Source organism: Salmo trutta, chromosome 38 (genome assembly GCF_901001165.1).
Source record: "Salmo trutta chromosome 38, fSalTru1.1, whole genome shotgun sequence".
NCBI lineage: Eukaryota > Metazoa > Chordata > Actinopteri > Salmoniformes > Salmonidae > Salmo > Salmo trutta.
This window is the reverse complement of record NC_042994.1, coordinates 7931368-7949459: the sequence shown is the minus strand read 5'-3', so window position 1 is coordinate 7949459 and position 18092 is coordinate 7931368. Positions and strand designations below refer to the sequence as shown.

The 18092-nt window shown below is 45.4% G+C and overlaps 1 protein-coding gene across 2 annotated transcripts in view; it reads right to left on the bottom strand.

Moving 5' to 3' along the window:
* Window positions 1-913: 913 nt before the first annotated feature.
* Window positions 914-18092, bottom strand: part of LOC115178657 (inactive phospholipase D5) — a 19708-nt gene continuing 2529 nt past the window's right edge. Inside the window, exons 2-11 of one of the 2 annotated variants that reach the window (XM_029739914.1) lie at window positions 16218-16286; window positions 8016-8152; window positions 7552-7735; window positions 7192-7300; window positions 6120-6247; window positions 5251-5448; window positions 3249-3400; window positions 2756-2921; window positions 2344-2434; window positions 914-2070 (exon numbers count right to left, since the gene is read on the bottom strand). In XM_029739914.1, the coding sequence (XP_029595774.1) occupies window positions 1841-2070; window positions 2344-2434; window positions 2756-2921; window positions 3249-3400; window positions 5251-5448; window positions 6120-6247; window positions 7192-7300; window positions 7552-7735; window positions 8016-8152; window positions 16218-16256 (1434 nt within the window). In that variant the 5' untranslated portion in view covers window positions 16257-16286 and the 3' untranslated portion in view covers window positions 914-1840. Of the gene's footprint in view, window positions 2071-2343; window positions 2435-2755; window positions 2922-3248; window positions 3401-5250; window positions 5449-6119; window positions 6248-7191; window positions 7301-7551; window positions 7736-8015; window positions 8153-16217; window positions 16632-18092 lie in introns of those variants that run through there. The other variant, XM_029739915.1, reaches the window with a different exon arrangement.

The following is an 18092-nucleotide window of genomic DNA, read 5'->3' as shown; positions in this document are numbered from 1 at the left end:
TACAAGTTGAGGGGATACATAAACTGCAATCCAAATCCAAACAAAAAAAACTATCAAACGATAGGCCCCATTATATGTTTATAGCAATTTACAACACGAGTAAGACTAGGCTGTAATTTCAACATGAATATAATAAAATTTACTAGAAAGGTTGATATCAAACTTTGCGGTTAACATACAACTAACTGAACATGAAAAAGTCATTCTCATCTCTCATTGTATTAATTTACAGTGACAACCCAGAAGAGCCATTTTATATCCAATATAATACTATAGCACCATCATGTGTTCAAAATAAGTACTACCACACGCCTGATGTTGCTTCATGTGGTGTACGGCCCGGGCACCAAACGCAAGGCACGTGCCATGGGGAAGCCAACCAAATTATTATAACACAACTTCTAGCAAAATCTCTAGAATTGCAGGAAATTATCTTTAAAACTGCTAAATTCTCTCATAGCCTCATGACAAGATGTGTAGAATAGCATTATAAAACATACATTTTAGGCATGAAGTTAACTGTTTTCTCAACAACAACAAAAATTGATCCGGTGCCCAGGGGCCCCAAATGTGGTATTCTGGCCCTGTCTGGCACAGGTAGGGAACTTTTATCACTCAGAAAAGGTATTTAATGAAACTTCCTGTATACGCTCTAATGAAGGTCTACCAAGCTGAAACATGTTGGTGTTTGTTAGTCCTGCGTTTTTCAAGTATTTATGTGAAAATGCAAAAGTAAATATTGCCTTTTTAAATCATTAATATCCTCCCTTCGTTCTATAACAGCCCCGATGGGAAAAGTAAGCCCCATGATTCATTTTCCTACACTTTTCCGCTTTAATAGGCCGAAGTGGTGGCCATTATATCATTTGTTTTTCTGCTACTTCTGGTTGGAATTGTTTAAGAACAGTGGAAATAAGGATGAGGTATCGTTTTTATTATAGTCAAGTATAAAATAAGTTCACATTATTTTATAGATCAACAAGGCGAAACTGTATGATAAATATATCATAAATATAGTGTACATTCCATGTATTTTAATGAATCATTCCTACTTACATAGGCCTACTGGCTTTTGTATAATGATATTCTTCTGTACAAGGTCAAATTATCCTCTTGTCCTTGAGCGTGTGTGTGTACTGAGAAGGGGGGGGAGGATTTTGGCAGTTCCCCCAAAAGGCATGCCATGCAATTGCACACAGGTAACATCCTACCAGTTATATAGTCATTTGTTTATATGACAATAAGTCTACAAAGAGAGGTCGTCTCCATGTAAGCATGTGGAATATAATTAAGGCAAAGCATTTTATGTTTACTATGATTTTTTTAGTGGTTATATAGATTATTATAAAAGGTTAAAATACTGAGGTATTCTTGTCAAACTGAATGCATAATCAAACAATACAAAATGCATATATACTTCAGTGTGTGTAAATGTAGAGGTCCTGAAAAAATGACACCATTAGAATAGTCTTATATGTTCAACCTCCATGCCGCTCATGCGTATAATAATGCATATAATGGTCCACATAACCAGATTGGTGGATTATCTTCAGGATAATCCATATTTGGCCGTCATCAAACATGGGGTGTATTCATTAGTACACACCACAGCAAACCGCAGAAAAACGTTTTGCAACAGAAACATTTTTACCACGAAAATGAGAGTTTTATATTGGACAATTTTAACTCGGTCCCACCCCCTTTTGGCCTGTTTGCGTCCGTTTAGTTCCTAGTGAATACACCCTTGTTTCATGACAAGTTAAAGGGAAAGTTGTGCTGATAGTTTATTAATAGGGGTCGTTAGACTCATTCCAGGTGTCTTTGCCCTTCTTGTTATCCGTCAGACTCTTGACCTCTGGTTGTTGTGGAGGTTACTGTATTTGCTACTCTCTGGGGTCCTATTACTGGCCTGTAGGGTTTTAGCGTAGCGCGAATGCCAGTCTCTCTCGAATACAGCCTTCACCTGCTCTAGGATTGTGGCACCCCTCTCCTTGAGAGTTTGTGTTGGTTTGATGACGAGTCCGGTCCCAGCGTTATAGGCAAACTCACTCCCCACCCAGTCGTGATTACCTGAGGAAATAGAGGCAGCGCACATCAGATATCAGATATCAGATATCAGACCATTGTGCCCTGAGCAAGGTACTGCATTCCAAACTAGCTCTAGGGAGTGCTGAATTGTGGCTGACTCTTTGCTCCTCTCCAAAGTGTGTGTGTGTGTGTGTGTGTGTGTGGGTGGGGGGGGGGGGTAAGAGTAAAGGATAATACATATTGTATGTCTTCTCCGTATAAATAATTGTATAATCAATGATACAGTAGATTCCCAGTGACATCTGGATCACTGACCTATGTACACAGCACTGTCGGTCACCATGTACTTATTGTGGTTGATTCCTGGTTGACTATTAGCCATCTGCTCCCTCCTGCTAAAAAACTTCTGCAGGAATAGAAGATTAAAGTCATAAAACCAAATTGATATCCACCGCAATAGAGGCAATGCTAGTGCACTGTACGGCTTCAAGTTGCTTTAAAACTCAATGAGCCGTCATAAATCTGAATTCCTGAGCCACTTTATTCCGAAAGAAATATTACAGTCCAAGATCAATGTTTTTAGAGCTCAAAAGTAGTCTAATGTCAAGATGAATCCACCCACACCATTGATTGTGTAAAACCAGCTACTGTACATGGTATTTTGGAGTGTAATATACAGTACATCTCTTTAATATGCATTTCACAGTCTTTCTTTTCATTCACTCACCACTTCGAGGGAGCAGTTGGCCAGCTCCATGCACAGTGACTTGAGGGACATAATGAAGTTAAAGGTGAGTGGGTGGGTCTGCTTCCAGAAACTAATGAGCATACGAACTTTGACCCCTCTCAGGACCACAGCCTCACGTATCATCTCATCGATAGGAGACCAGTATCTGTGTCGATGGAAGGGTCACAAAGTTACAGGAAATGAGATGCACAGCAGAGTACCACAGGGTCTGACAAGAACACTTTTAGCCACAATCCTTCATTTGTGTTCCAGCCAATGGCACCCCTGCCACTTGGTTTGCTAAAAAGCTGAGGGTTTGGGCTCTTAAATTCATAAATCAAGGCACGGATGCAAACTATGGTTGCACTCAGATTGCAGACTGCAGAAAGTATAGCTACAGCTTTTATGACATATATTATGTCATTGGTCCTACTATAATGAGCACATTGTGAAAAGATGAATAGGCTCATTATCGGATATTGGGAAGCATCACCTTGAAACTAAAGACCCTCCAGACCTTCTGATGAGTAGTGGTAGGTAGTCTGTGACAGAGATGTAGATGAACAACTTGGCGTCCTGCATCACATGCTGTATGACATCTATGTCCTTGGCCCGATCCTTAGGACAGAAGAGGTCAGGAGAGGTCTGAGGAGGGAAGGAAGGAACCAAGAAAGGTATCATAATTAAGATGAGAACACACATTCAAATGATTCAATTTGACTTGTTTTGATTGCAGGTTATATTAAAGACGGTCAACTATTTCAATAAGTAGAGCTTCAGCATTTCATAGCTTCACTTTATTACTGCCTTCTATGTGACAGCCAAAGACCTCTTTTAGCCTATATTTCACACTTTCAAAACAAACGTTATTTTCCAATTTCCCATTTCCTATATTTTAAGCAGTCTCAATATTTAATATAGTCTGAGACGTGGGGGGGGGGGGGGGGGGGGGGGGGGGGGGAGTAGCGGGCGAAACGAGGACGGACATAACTCCAACATGCGTTGTTGTCAGAAGTGAGCTGAGGGGAGCGGAGGCAGAGGAGGAGGACAAGGTTTTGCCAACAGCAGCATCACAGTAGGATGCCATACCATCATTACTTCCTGTTACGATGATGAATGTGTTCTCTGTAGCTGATCAACATATCATCCCGAGGGGGATGGAGAGATTCATTACTGTCAAATTAGACGCTGACGCGTCCAACGGAGACGTTTCATTTGTTTCTCTGCGTAACATTTACATGATTAATCACCCGGATGGGCGTCGGATTAATAATTGATAAAGCAGTCTGTTATGGGTGTCATAATGTTTTATAAAGCTGTTCAGAACATTCTAGGGTACAAGAACATATTGTAAATATCAGCTGCATGGTCAAGTAATAAGATGTCTAGTAAAACTGCTTAGGGCTAGTTAGGGTTAGTTAGGGTTAGTTAGGGTTATTTAAAGTTAGTTAGGGTTGGTTAGGGTTATTTAAAGTTAGTTAGGGTTAGGGTTAGCTAGGGTTGGTTAGGTTTAGGGTAAATTAGGATTAGTTAGGGTAGGTTAGGATTGGTTGGGGTTTGTTAGGGTTAGTTAGGGCTATGGTTAGGGTAAATTAGGATAAGTTAGGGTAAGTTAGGATTGGTTGGGGTTTGTTAGGGTTAGTTAGGGCTATGGTTAGGGTAAATTAGGGTAAGTTAGGGTAAGTTAGGATTGGTTGGGGTTTGTTAGGGTTAGTTAGGGCTATGGTTAGGGTAAATTAGGGTAAGTTAGGGTAAGTTAGGATTGGTTGGGGTTTGTTAGGGTTAGTTAGGGCTATGGTTAGGGTAAATTAGGGTAAGTTAGGGTAAGTTAGGATTGGTTGGGCTTTGTTAGGGTTAGTTAGGGCTATGGTTAGGGTAAATTAGGGTAAGTTAGGGTAAGTTAGGATTGGTTGGGCTTTGTTAGGGTTAGTTAGGGCTATGGTTAGGGTAAATTAGGGTAAGTTAGGGTAAGTTAGGATTGGTTGGGGTTTGTTAGGGTTAGTTAGGGCTATGGTTAGGGTAAGTTAGGGTAAGTTAGGATTGGTTGGGGTTTGTTAGGGTTAGTTAGGGCTATGGTTAGGGTAAATTAGGGTAAGTTAGGGTAAGTTAGGATTGGTTGGGGTTTGTTAGGGTTAGTTAGGGCTATGGTTAGGGTAAGTTAGGGTAAGTTAGGGTAAGTTAGGGTAAGTTAGGGTAAATTAGGATAAATTAGGGTAAGTTAGGATTAGGGTAATTTAGAGTTCAGGTTAGTTATGGTTATTCTACTCCATTTCAACAACAGTGTAGAAACATAACTCCAAAACTCCTATAGCAAGACAATGTTATGGTTTGTAGACCAGTGGTGGCTGGCGTCACTATACATCGGAAGACAGGCTCATTGTAATGCCTGGGATGGAAGAAATGGAACGCAGCCCGTCCTCCGATTCCTCCCTCCCTCCACCAGCCTCCACTGATCTGCTCTATGTAATACATAGTACATAATAACGAATCCTCACCGACACATAAGCGGTAACCTCTGTATCATTGAGGTACAGCGTTACGGGGCTGTCCTTGCCGTAGAGGGCCGTGACTCTCTTGGACCAGATAGAAGGGATGTAGTCTCTGTACTGGAGCTGCCAGTAAAAGGAGAAGACCCTATGGAGGTCTATAGCCAGACAGCTGCAGTTATAAACCATCACCCCCAACTCCTTCCTCTGTGGAGAGATGCAGGGAAGAGGCGGAGGGAGAGGAGGAGGCAATGTGGTTAACTGTCTGGTTATCAAAGAGAGAATGAGTGTGTTGACTGTACGGCTGAAAGACTCCTCAAACAGACTAGTTATATGCACTATAAGTGAATACTTGTCTGATGAAAACATTGTTTGTTTCAGTGTATTGTGTTTGTGGACTATATACCTGTTTATTTCAGCTGACAAAGACTGCTGACAGCTCATTATTGCATGTACAGGACCTTGAGAAATTTCTGTTCTCTGCTGACATTTCTGCTAGAGTGTGTAGATTTCTGTTGTCTTGCACTGTGTGTCTGTGTGGTTGTGTGTGTGTGTGTGTTGACTCCTCATTGGCCAGTATGCTAATTACATTCCATGGGAGTTCTACCACCAGCTGGCATTAGGGCATGAAAGTGCCAGGTAATCACTTCTCTAATCACTAATGGACTATATCAGGGTTACCCAAACTCGGTCCTGGGGCCCTCCCTGGGTGCACGTTTTGGTATTTGCGCTAACACCACACAGCTGATTCAAATAATCAAAGGGTCATGATGAGTTGGTTATTTGAATCAGCTGTGTAGTGCTAGGGCAAAAACCAAAACATGCACCCAGGGAGGACCCAGGGCCGAGTTTGGGAAACCCTACTCTAGAACTGGTACCTTGGACAGTGATCTCCAGTCCATGCTGGCACTGCCAATGAACACGTGCTTCCTGTCAACAACCCAGAAATTGGAGTGCAGTCCGCCTCTGGTCAGAGCTGACATATTCACAAAGCGAACCTCGGCACCTGCAGGGGGAATATGAAGTCAGGGAAGAAGAATACTTTATTGTCCAATTTCTTGGAGAGAATGGAAATGGGTCTTTTTGCTTAATCAGCCAAACTCCAAGGGACTGGAAGCACAGGGACGGCCTCAGTGTAGAACCCCAGGAGCAGTTTAGAAGGGAGCGGTAAAGTGCCTTGCTGAAGGACACAACCTCCAGACAAACATTTAGGCCCTGTTTCTGTTGGCCCCTTAAATCACGGCCACATTAGAGATGAAAGGGAAGCCTGCCAATGTGGCCTGTGGCTGACAGAAAGACGTACAGGCAGCCTTGGAGGCAAGAGGCAGCCCAATTTGACAAGGAAGCAGTTAAGTTGGATCCATTTGCACATTCATGTTGTTTGACCTTGTGGACTCAAGTTTGCCGGAGAGCTCAAGGAGTGAGAGCGGAGCTCATACTGTGATGGATGTTATATAAAATGTTGTATAAACTGGGGGGTTCGAGCCATAAATGCTGATTGGCTGACAGCGGTGGTATATTAGACAGTATACCACGGGTATGACAAAATGTTATATAAAGGGCTGTATCTGCTTTCCTAAAGATAAATATGAGACACTGTAGCCTACAGATGTAGGGTCTACATTTGAGTCAGTTCGCTACAGCAGGAAAATAATTCTGCAGCAAGAGGAAATTTGAATTATTATGTGGATTATAATTAATGGACATTTTTGTAGGGGTTGATATTTTTTTGTGGAAATTATCAACTTTAGAAGCCTTTTAAAAACTAAAATACACTACAAGTTTGCATTTCTGCTGTGCAGAAAAATTCTCTAAGACAAAATAGTGAATTAATTAAGATCTTACATCTGTATGCATAATTGGGCACACACAGTACTATAGGCCATCAATGAATAATACATTGCTGTTTTTGTATATTATGTGGAGTGGTATGAATGAAGTGTCACTTACCATGCTCTGTTAGTTTCTGCAGTTCAGCAGAGTCTGTGAGACTGCTGGCAATCTTCAATTTAACCTCCCGAGTCTTGAGGTTGAGCAGTCTCTGGAACAGAAGCTGGCCCTGAGACATAAAAGGATATGTACAGTATGACTGTTATTGTTCCCTTTGCTCTGTGAATGTCCTTATTCAAAGACTGTTGCAGGTTTTGTGTGGCTTAGTATCAATTTCTGCTGCTGGGCGCACTGCTGATATAATGGAATAGCACTTTGCCAAAGTAGAACATTTGTAGAACGGTCCATAGTTTTATAGTTTGCGATATATGATGATGAAGATGAAGAAGTTGAAGAAGTGGAATTCTTGTTACATGATACCTGTTTGCCAGAGTTGGGCCATGTCTCTTGGTCCCATGAGTTGAGGTTCCAGACGGGAGATACCACCTCCACTGAGTGCTTGGCCTGGTCCAACAGGCTGTTGAGGCCTGTGGAGACGGGCACGTGGGTTGTACCATCTACGGAAAGGGGGAGGTCCTCCGGAATGTTCTCCACAAGGACAATGCTGATGAGAAAGCATACAGTTTTAATCATAAAAATCATATACATCATTTCAGATCTCTGAAATCGATGATGCAGACATCTATGGCCTATGTTTACGATAGCATCTTAGGGCTTTGGAAGATTTTGACTCCTGTCAATTATGACAATGTTGTAGGCATGTAGCTTTACTTGTTACGGATAGGTAGCCCTGCAGACTGTTTTGGACCTTTGTAATGACTTTCATTTAGCTAGCGCAAGTATTTGGTTCTGGGCTCCTTTATTATAGTTCCGGTACCTCTTACCGACAGTGTCTGTTACAGTTCTCTTCTGTGATTCCGTCCTCGTCCTCCCCCCAGACGTCTACAGCGGAGAAGGTGAGAGCCACCAACACAGCGAAGCAGCACAGCAGAGCAAAGATGGCTATGCACTTCTGCTGAGACTGGAAGACAGGGAGGAACACACATCACGATTGTGTTCATTAGACACCAAACGGAAGAAAATAGAATGAAATATGGATGACTTAAGTGGACTTCTGTTGGGACTGAAAGACAAAGAGACAAACACAACACATCAAATCAGGGTTGTGTTCATTAGGCACCAAACAGACTGAAACGTGGATGGACAGCCTGGACTTGAGAAAGGGTAACTTTTGTTTTCTGCTGCAAAATACTTAGATATGGTGTGCCCTAATGAATACGACCCTGGAGTTATCCAATAGGTAACACAAATACTTGTTTTCCATTGTAAAATAATTTAAAACGTATGCCCTAAAAAACATGATCCACATCAACCCAGTAATCAGTTGTAACGTTTCCTGAGTGTAACTAAAAGGAACCTCAATAGAGATATTGAATACACCTCAACCTAAATCTCAATCTGTCCACTTGTAATTTATTTACATCCCAGATTATGACTAATAGTAATGCAGCCAAGGGAGCAAAACTGACAACTAACCGTTTTTAAAAGGAACCTCAATGGATTTATTAAATGCACCTACAACAAGAAAATCATCCTTCATTAGATTTGTATATCAATCATCAATACAATTGATCAGCAGCCAGGATTTTATGAATCAATAACCCAAATAGAATGTCATTGGACTGTGTAGTCAGACATCAGATGTGACAAAGGAAGGTATGGTCCATATTTAAAGCAGGCATTGAGTGTGTGTGAGCCAGACAGTGGAAGTAATCAATTGTCATTGGAGGCTGCGAAGCACATTTCCTCGGCAGCAATCCTCCGGTGGCTAGCTCCAGGCATGTCAAATGAATGGGCTGAGAATGGACGATGCCAGCTTACAGTCTAATGGTAATATATTGAATATTCATGGTGGATGTCCTATTCTAGAGATCCTGCCATCCTCCCACAAACGATACAATATATACTATAACTAGGACTGAAGGCTATAACTGGTTCTCACAAATGAGATGGGAAAAGGCTTAGTAGAGTCAAAACGAACAATACCTCACAAAGGCACAAACAGAATGAAGTGAACTAAATAAGGAGCTGATGAGACCAGGTGAGTAACTAACACAGGTGAAACCAATGAACAAAAATGAAAGACAGGGCTACGTTCAAGAACACAACGAAACAGAACACGAGGTTGACTAAGAAAATAAATACAAAACCTTACACTTCCAAACCAAACTGAAGGCAAATTTGATTCACAGTAAAACTACGTTTAAAGGAAAGAAAGAAGGAAAACACTGTTTTATTGAAGTAAAATAACAGGGGCTTAGTTATGTAGGGCTTTTCTACAGCTGCCCTACGCCCGCCTTCTTTGTTCAGGTGCATCAGAGCTGAAAGGATTTTGTTAAACCTTAAACCGGCTACTTTGCTGTATTGTGACCGTGTACTACATTTTGGGGTCTTTTTTTGTCTGTTTACAATCCTTACTTAGTGCAATGTATGTCTTGTAACACTATGTGTAGTAGATGTAAATTACATGTTTAATAGTTTAAGTGTCAACGGTGTATTGGAGGCGAAGTCAGGTGCAGGAGAGCAGAGTATAATGAACAGGCACACTTTTATTATAGTTCCAAAAACGAGAGCACTACATAAATCAAACGCACTCAAAAAACGGAACATAAAAGTAAAGCGCGTAAAGTAACACCACATAACATGAAACAATTACACACAAAACAAGATGGGAACCAGAGGGTTAAATACAAGTAGATTGATTGGGGAAATGAAAACCAGGTGTGTATGGAAACAAGACAAGACAAATGGATATATGAAAAATGGAGCGGCGATGGCTAGAAAGCCGGTGACGTCGATCGCTGAACGAACAAGGAGAGTTGTGACAGTACCCCCCCCCCCCCACTTGACGCGCGGTACCAGCGGCACGCCGACACCGGCCTCGAGGACGACCCGGAGGACGAGGCGTAGGGTGATCCGGCCGGCGACGGTGAAACTCTCGCAGCAGTTCAGGATCCAAAACATCTGCAACCGGAACCCAGCACCTCTCCTCCGGCCCGTATCCCTCCCACTCCACGAGGTACTGAAGGCCCCCCATCCGACGCCTCGAATCCAGGATGGAACGAACAATGTACGCCGGGGCACCCTTGATGTCCAAAGGGGGCGGAGGGACCTCCCGCACCTCCGATTCCTGGAGCGGACCAGCCACCACCGGCCTGAGGAAAGACACATGGAATGAGGGGTTAATACGATAATGAGAGGGAAGTTGTAATCTGTAACATACCTCGTTCAACCTCCTCAGGACTTTAAATGGCCTTACAAACCGCGGACCCAGCTTCCGGCAGGGCAGGCAGAGGGGCAGGTTACGGGTCGAGAGCCAGACCCGGTCCCCTGGTGCGAACACTGGGGTCTCACTGCGATGACGGTCCGCGCTGGTTTTCTGGCAACATGCGGCTCACTAGAGATGGACACAGGCGGCCTCCCATGTCTCCTCCTCTCGCCTAAACCAGTCGTCCACATCAGGAGTCTCGGTCTGACCCTGATGCCACGGTGCCAGAACCGGCTGGTACCCCAATACACACTGAAAGGGGGAGAGGTTAGTGGAGGAGTGGCGAAGCGAGTTCTGTGCCATCTCGGCCCAGGGCACGAATGCTGCCCACTCCCCCGGCCAGTCCTGGCAATAGGACCACAGAAACCTGCCCACATCCTGGTTGACTCTCTCTACCTGCCCGTTACTCTTGGGCCTTCCAAACTCTCGACGTGAACTGGGGACCCCGATCCGACACTATATCCTCAGGCACCCCGTAGTGCCGGAAGACGTGTGTAAACAGGGCCTCCGCAGTCTCTAGGGCCGTAGGGAGACCAGGCAGAGGGAGGAGACGACAGGACTTAGAAAAACGATCCACAACAACCAGGATCATGGTATTTCCCTGCGAGGGAGGAAGATCTGTTAAAAAATCTACTGACAGATGTGACCAAGGTCGTTGTGGAACGGGTAAGGGATGTAACTTACCTCTGGGCAGGTGTCTCGGAGCCTTACACTGGGCACATACCGAGCAGGAGGAAACATAAACCCTCACGTCCTTAGCCAAAGTGGGCCACAAGTACTTCCCAGTCAGACAGCGTCCGTCCGATCCCCGGATGACCAGAGGAGGGAGACGTGTGGGCCCAAGAGATCAACTGGTCACGAACAACAGACGGAACATACCTACACCCAATGGGACACTGGAGGGGAGTGGGCTCCATACGCAACGCCTGCTCAATGTCCGCATCCAGGTCCCACACGACCGGCACTACCAGGCAGGAGGCTGGGAGTATGGGAGTCTGATCCATGGGCCGCTCCTCTGTGTCATACAGCCTGGACAGTGCGCCCCCCTTCACATTCTGGGAACCTGGTCTGTAGGATAGGGTAAACACAAAACGGGTAAAAAACATGGCCCACCTTGCCTGATGAGGATTCAGTCTCCTCGCTGCCCGGATGTACTCCAGGTTGCGGTGGACAGTCAAGATGATGAAAGGGTGTTTAGCCCCCTCTAGCCAATGTCTCCATGCTTTCAACGCTTTAACCACAGCCGACAACTCCAGGTCCCCCACATCATAGTTATGCTCTGCTGGGCTGAGCTTCTTCGAGAAGAAAGCACAGGGGCGGAGTTTTGGTGGCGTGCCCGAGCGCTGTGAGAGCACGGCTCCTATCCCAGCCTTGGACGCATCCACCTCCACTATGAATGCCAAAGGGGGATCCGGATGGGCCAGCACCGGAGCCAAAGTAAACAGAGCTCTTAGCTGCCCATGAGCCCTGTCCGCCTCAGCCGACCACTGCAACCTTACAGGACCCCCCCTTCAGCAGTGAGGTAATGGGCACAGCAACCTGGCCAAAACCCCGGATAAATCTCCGGTAGTAATTGGCAAACCCTAAAAATCGCTGCACCTCCTTTACCGTGGTGGGAGTCGGCCAATTACGCACGGCTGCAATGAGGTCACTCTCCATCTCCACCCCTGATGTGGAAATGCGATACCCTAGGAAGGAGACGGCCTGCTGAAAGAACAGGCATTTCTCAGCCTTGAGGTACAGGTCATGCCCAACAGTCGTCCAAGTACCTTGCGCACCAAGGACACATGCTCGGCGCGTGTAGCGGAGTAAATCAGAATGTCATCGATATACACCACTACACCCTGCCCGTGCAGGTCCCTGAAAATCTTGTCTACAAAGGATTGGAAAACTGATGGAGCATTCATCAACCCGTACGGCATGACGAGGTACTCATAATGCCCTGAGGTGGTACTAAACGCTGTCTTCCACTCGTCTCCCTCCCGGACACGCACCAGGTTATACGCACTCCTGAGATCCAGTTTCGTGAAGAAGCGTGCCCCATGCATTGACTCAATCGCCGTGGCGATAAGAGGTAGCGGGTAACTGTACCTCACCGGGATTTGATTGAGACCTCTATAGTCAATGAACGGACGTAAACCTCCATCCTTCTTCTTCACAAAAAATAAACTTGAGGATGCGGGTGAACTAGAGGGCCGAATGTACCCCTGACGCAGGGATTCAGAGACATATGTGTCCATAGCCACCGTCTCTGACTGCGACAGAGGATACATGTGACTCCTGGGAAGCGCAGCGTCTACCAGGAGATTTATTGCACAATCCCCCTGTCGATGGGGTGGTAATTGAGTCGCCTTCTTTTTACAGAAGGCGAGAGCCAAATCGGCATATTTTGGGGGGGATGTGCACGGTGGAGACCTGATCTGGACTTTCCGCCGTGGTAGCACCAACGGAAACCCCTACACACCTCCCTGAGCACTCTCGCAACCACCCCGTGAGAGCCCTCTGTTGCCAGGAAATAGTGGGGTTATGCAGAGCCAACCAGGGAAGGCCTAGTACCACAGGAAACGCAGGAGAGTCAATGAGAAAGAGACTGATTCTCTCCTCATGATCCCCCTGCATAACCATGGCCAAGGAGATGGTGGCCTCCCTGATTAGCCCGGACCCTAATGGTCGACTATCTAGAGCGTGTACCGGGAAGGGTCTAACTATAGGAAAAATGGGGATCCTAACCTAATGGCTAATGCTCTGTCGATAAAATTCCCAGCTGCGCCTGAATCGACGAGCGCCTTATGCTGGGAATGTGGGGAAAACTCAGGGAAACAAACAGACAAACAATTGATCAACAGAGGACTCTGGATGAGTGTGGTGCAAACTCACCTGGGGTGACGCCAGAGTGCCCTGCCTGTTGACTCGACTCCCAGAGGAACCAACACGGCACCGACCGGCAGTGTGTCCTCTGCGGCCACAGATGGCGCACGTGATGACTCCTCCTCCAGTCTCCCTATGCGCTGCACGTCCTAACTCCATGGGCACCGGAGCGGGGTTGCTAGATGATAGAACTGACAGAGCCCCCTCTGGACGTCCGCGGGTGACCAGCAGGTTATCCAACCGGATGGACAAATCCACCAGTTGGTCAAAGGAAATGGTGGCATCCCTGCAGGCCAGCTGATGTCAGACATCCTCTCGTAGGCTGCATCGATAGTGGTCGATAAGGGCCCTGTCGTTCCAGCTGGCTCCGGTGACCAAGGTCCGGAATTCCAGGGCGAAGTCCTGGGCGCTCCTCGTCCCCTGCCTCAAATGGAAGAGCCTTTCCCCCGCCGCTCTGCCCTCAGGTGGATGGTCGAAGACGGCCCTGAAGCGACAGTTGAAATCCTCGAAGTCTCCTTCTCTCCACACGCCGTTTGCCCACTCTAGCTCTCTTCCTGTGAGGCAGGAGACGAGGGCGGACACTCTCTCCCCTCCTGAGGGAGCTGGGTGCACAGTGGCCAGGTAGAGGTCCAGTTGTAACAAGAATCCCTGGCACTGTGCTGCCGTTCCATCTTACACCCTGGGAAGGGAGAGACGCATCCCCCCGGAATTCTCTCCAGATGGAAAGGGTGGAGACAACCCCGGTTGTGCTGGTCGAGGCACTGGAGAGACTTCCTGTCTTTCCCAGTGGTCCATGGTCTGGACAACGTGATCCATCATGGCACCAAGATGATGTAACATGGCCGAATGTTCCTGGACGCGCTCCTCGACTTCACTAACCGGGGTACCTGCTCCTGCTGACTCCATTGGGGGTGTGTAATTCTGTCAACGGTGTATTGGAGGCGAAGTCAGGTGCAGGAGAGCAGAGTACAATGAACAGGCGCACTTTTATTATAGTTCCAAAAACGAGAGCACTACATAAATCAAACGCGCTCAAAAAACTGAACATAAAAGTAAAGCGCGTAAAGTAACACCACATAACATGAAACAATTACACACAAAACAAGATGGGAAACAGAGGGTTAAATACAAGTAGATTGATTGGAGAAATGAAAACCAGGTGTGTATGGAAACAAGACAAGACAAATGGATATATGAAAAATGGAGCGGCGATGGCTAGAAAGCCGGTGACGTCGATCGCCAAACGCCGCCCGAACAAGGAGAGGAGCCGACCTTGGCGAAAGTCGTGACAATAACGGGCGCAACTTCGGTTTCAGAAGTGGGAGGACATCGTTATTATAATGTTTTTTGTATATCATTTTTTTACCCAGTCAGATAAACACTCTAAACAGCCTACGCAATCACATCCGCATGGTCCTAAAGCACACCGTTGCCTCGTTTTGTATCACATTCCAATGATAAAACTTGGAGGACAAAAATGCAAATTCAGAATGTTGGGGGAGGACATGCCCCAGTGAAAGTTGCGCCCCTGAGTGTAAGTATCTATTTTATTCAACAGTATTGTGTCTTGAATGCACATCCCCTTGAGGGTTAGTAAAGATAACATTTTTCTTCTTTCTTCTCCTACGGGTTTGATGTATGTAGCTTTAATTGAGGGCCATGTCAATGTGGTCAATGGTCAGAATACAGATCTCTCTTCTGAGAGGTATCCTCAAGAAGTCCCCATTTTTTTTCTTCATTTAAAAGTGTGGGCCGGCAGTTCTGTTTCACTTAGCTCGACACACTCACTTAGCTCGGTTGTTTGGCCCTTTGGCACGATTTTTCTCCCATTTTGTATTTTAATCAACCTCCTCCCTTGACCCCTGCCAGCTTGTCTACTGTCTTTGGGTGAGGGAGCTTTGCCCTGAACCCTTTTTCCACAACTGTAGCTTTTTAAGATTCTATGTAGTCAAGAATTTGCCACCATTACAACCAATAAAACGTCCGACAGCTAGAGTTAGTATTTTCATCACCATCCCTTTCTGGCCCCTTGTCAGCTTGTTTAGTGCCTTTGGGTGAAGGAGCAGTGCAAATTTCCCCCTTTTTCCAGGAGCTTTTTAAAACTTCAAGCAGTCAGAAATGTACCATCATTCACAACCTAAACTTTTGCCAGTGAAGCAAAACAAAGACTTGTCAAAGTCAGAAAAAACAATACAACTTTTGACAGCTAGTGAAACAAAAAGTGTCACTCCTCAGCTATAACATGTTGAGAATGGCCAGTCCACATAGAAAAATATTGTCAAGTCAATTTCAAACCCGGGCCATCATCTACTCTCCGCCCTGTCTGTCTCGAGCGCTCATGCGGAAAGAAGGAGAAACAGCCCGGATGCACTTTGCACTCGTCTGTCGCGCCGAGGGAACGAGGGAACCACTCCTCCCTTCAATTCATTTAGCCGAGTCAAGGACCCCGTCACGTTTCGCTGGTGTTAATACCCATGGGGAAATGTATCCGCAATAAATACAAGCCAGACCTGTCAGATAAATGAAAAGATTTCACAGAAACTATCCCGGCATAAACCCAGAATGACATTTTCTGGTATCATTTTTAATTCCACAGCAAAATGGTAGTTAATAATATAATTTAAAAAACACTATTCTCTGTAACCAATTGTATCTGTATGCAACTAATTACAAGTAAAGTCTATTAAAATCAACCAATCAAATCTCATTATGATCAAGCATTAAAATCTCAGCGAGAAAAGTTACGCAACCGAAATGAGCCAGAATGTTCTGTAAGGACATTAACACCCAATTCGGTATAATATAATGAATAAGAATATACACAAATCATTCTAAAGAATAAAAAAGGCAAATGATGAGTGAATACATCATTGGTAAATCTCGAACTCACCTTCATAGGCTCCTGTGGCTGTGTAGTTGGTGCTGCCATGAGTCCTTTAAACTTCACACACCTGGTCAACTAACGGTCAACTAACGGTTAATCGCATTAGACATTCTCCAGTCTCAGTGACCTAGTAAACCATGATCGTGTCCACGTAAACCATAGCCATGACCCTGTCCTCACAGTGTCCCCTTGTCCTCATAATGCTGTTGCTCTGGTCCCGATGGTGTGTGTGATGCGTGGTGTAGTCCGAGGTCTGTCCCGGTATGCCCTGACATGGTCTCTCCACTTCCTCTCTGGCTCTTCCTTTGTGTGCTCTTCTACTCTGTCCACAGTGATAGTGTGAAAGTGTGTGTGTTGGGATGTGTGTGTGTTGGGATGTGTGTGTGTTGGGATGTGTGTGTTTGGATGTGTGTGTGTGCGCTCTCTCTACTCCCCTCCACACTGACAGAGGCAGAGGGCGAGGTAGAGTAGGAACAGGACTATGCCCACCCCTTCAGTCCAAACATCCAATGTGAAAGCTCTCTCCAAGCTGAGCCTCATCCCTCCCTCCCTCCCTCCCTCCCTCCCTCCCTCCCTCCCTCCCTCCCTCCCTCCCTCCCTCTTTTTCCTTCCAACCCGCTCCTCTCCCTTCCTACCTGCCCTGTGAAGCAAAACTCAACCGGCAGAAAGCAAATGGACCTTGCTAGGGACTAGAATGAAATCCCCAAACATACCCACTGGGTATGGGGCAGAAACTAAAGAAACATACCCACTGGATATAGGGTAGAAACTAAAGAAACATACCCACTGGGTATGGGGCAGAAACTAAAGAAACATACCCACTGGGTATAGGGTAGAAACTAAAGAAACATACCCACTGGGTATGGGGCAGAAACTAAAGAAACATACCCACTGGGTATAGGGTAGAAACTAAAGAAACATACCCACTGGGTATAGGGCAGAAACTAAAGAAACATACCCACTGGGTATAGGGCAGAAACTAAAGAAACATACCCACTAGGTATAGGGTAGAAACTAAAGAAACATACCCACTGGGTATAGGGCAGAAACTAAAGAAACATACCCACTGGGTATAGGGCAGAAACTAAAGAAACATACCCACTGGGTATAGGGCAGAAACTAAAGAAACATACCCACTGGGTATAGGGTAGAAACTAAAGAAACATACCCACTGGGTATAGGGCAGAAACTAAAGAAACATACCCACTGGGTATAGGGCAGAAACTAAAGAAACATACCCACTGGGTATAGGACAGAAACTAAAGAAACATACCCACTGGGTATAGGGTAGAAACTAAAGAAACATACCCACTGGGTATAGGGCAGAAACTAAAGAAACATACCCACTGGGTATAGGGCAGAAACTAAAGAAACATACCCACTAGGTATAGGGTAGAAACTAAAGAAACATACCCACTGGGTATAGGGCAGAAACTAAAGAAACATACCCACTGGGTATAGGGCAGAAACTAAAGAAACATACCCACTGGGTATAGGGTAGAAACTAAAGAAACATACCCACTAGGTATAGGGTAGAAACTAAAGAAACATACCCACTGGGTATAGGGCAGAAACTAAAGAAACATACCCACTGGGTATAGGACAGAAACTAAAGAAACATACCCACTGGGTATAGGGTAGAAACTAAAGAAACATACCCACTGGGTATAGGGCAGAAACTAAAGAAACATACCCACTGGGTATAGGGTAGAAACTAAAGAAACATACCCACTGGGTATAGGGCAGAAACTAAAGAAACATACCCACTGGGTATAGGGTAGAAACTAAAGAAACATACCCACTGGGTATAGGGTAGAAACTAAAGAAACATACCCACTGGATATAGGGTAGAAACTAAAGAAACATACCCACTGGGTATAG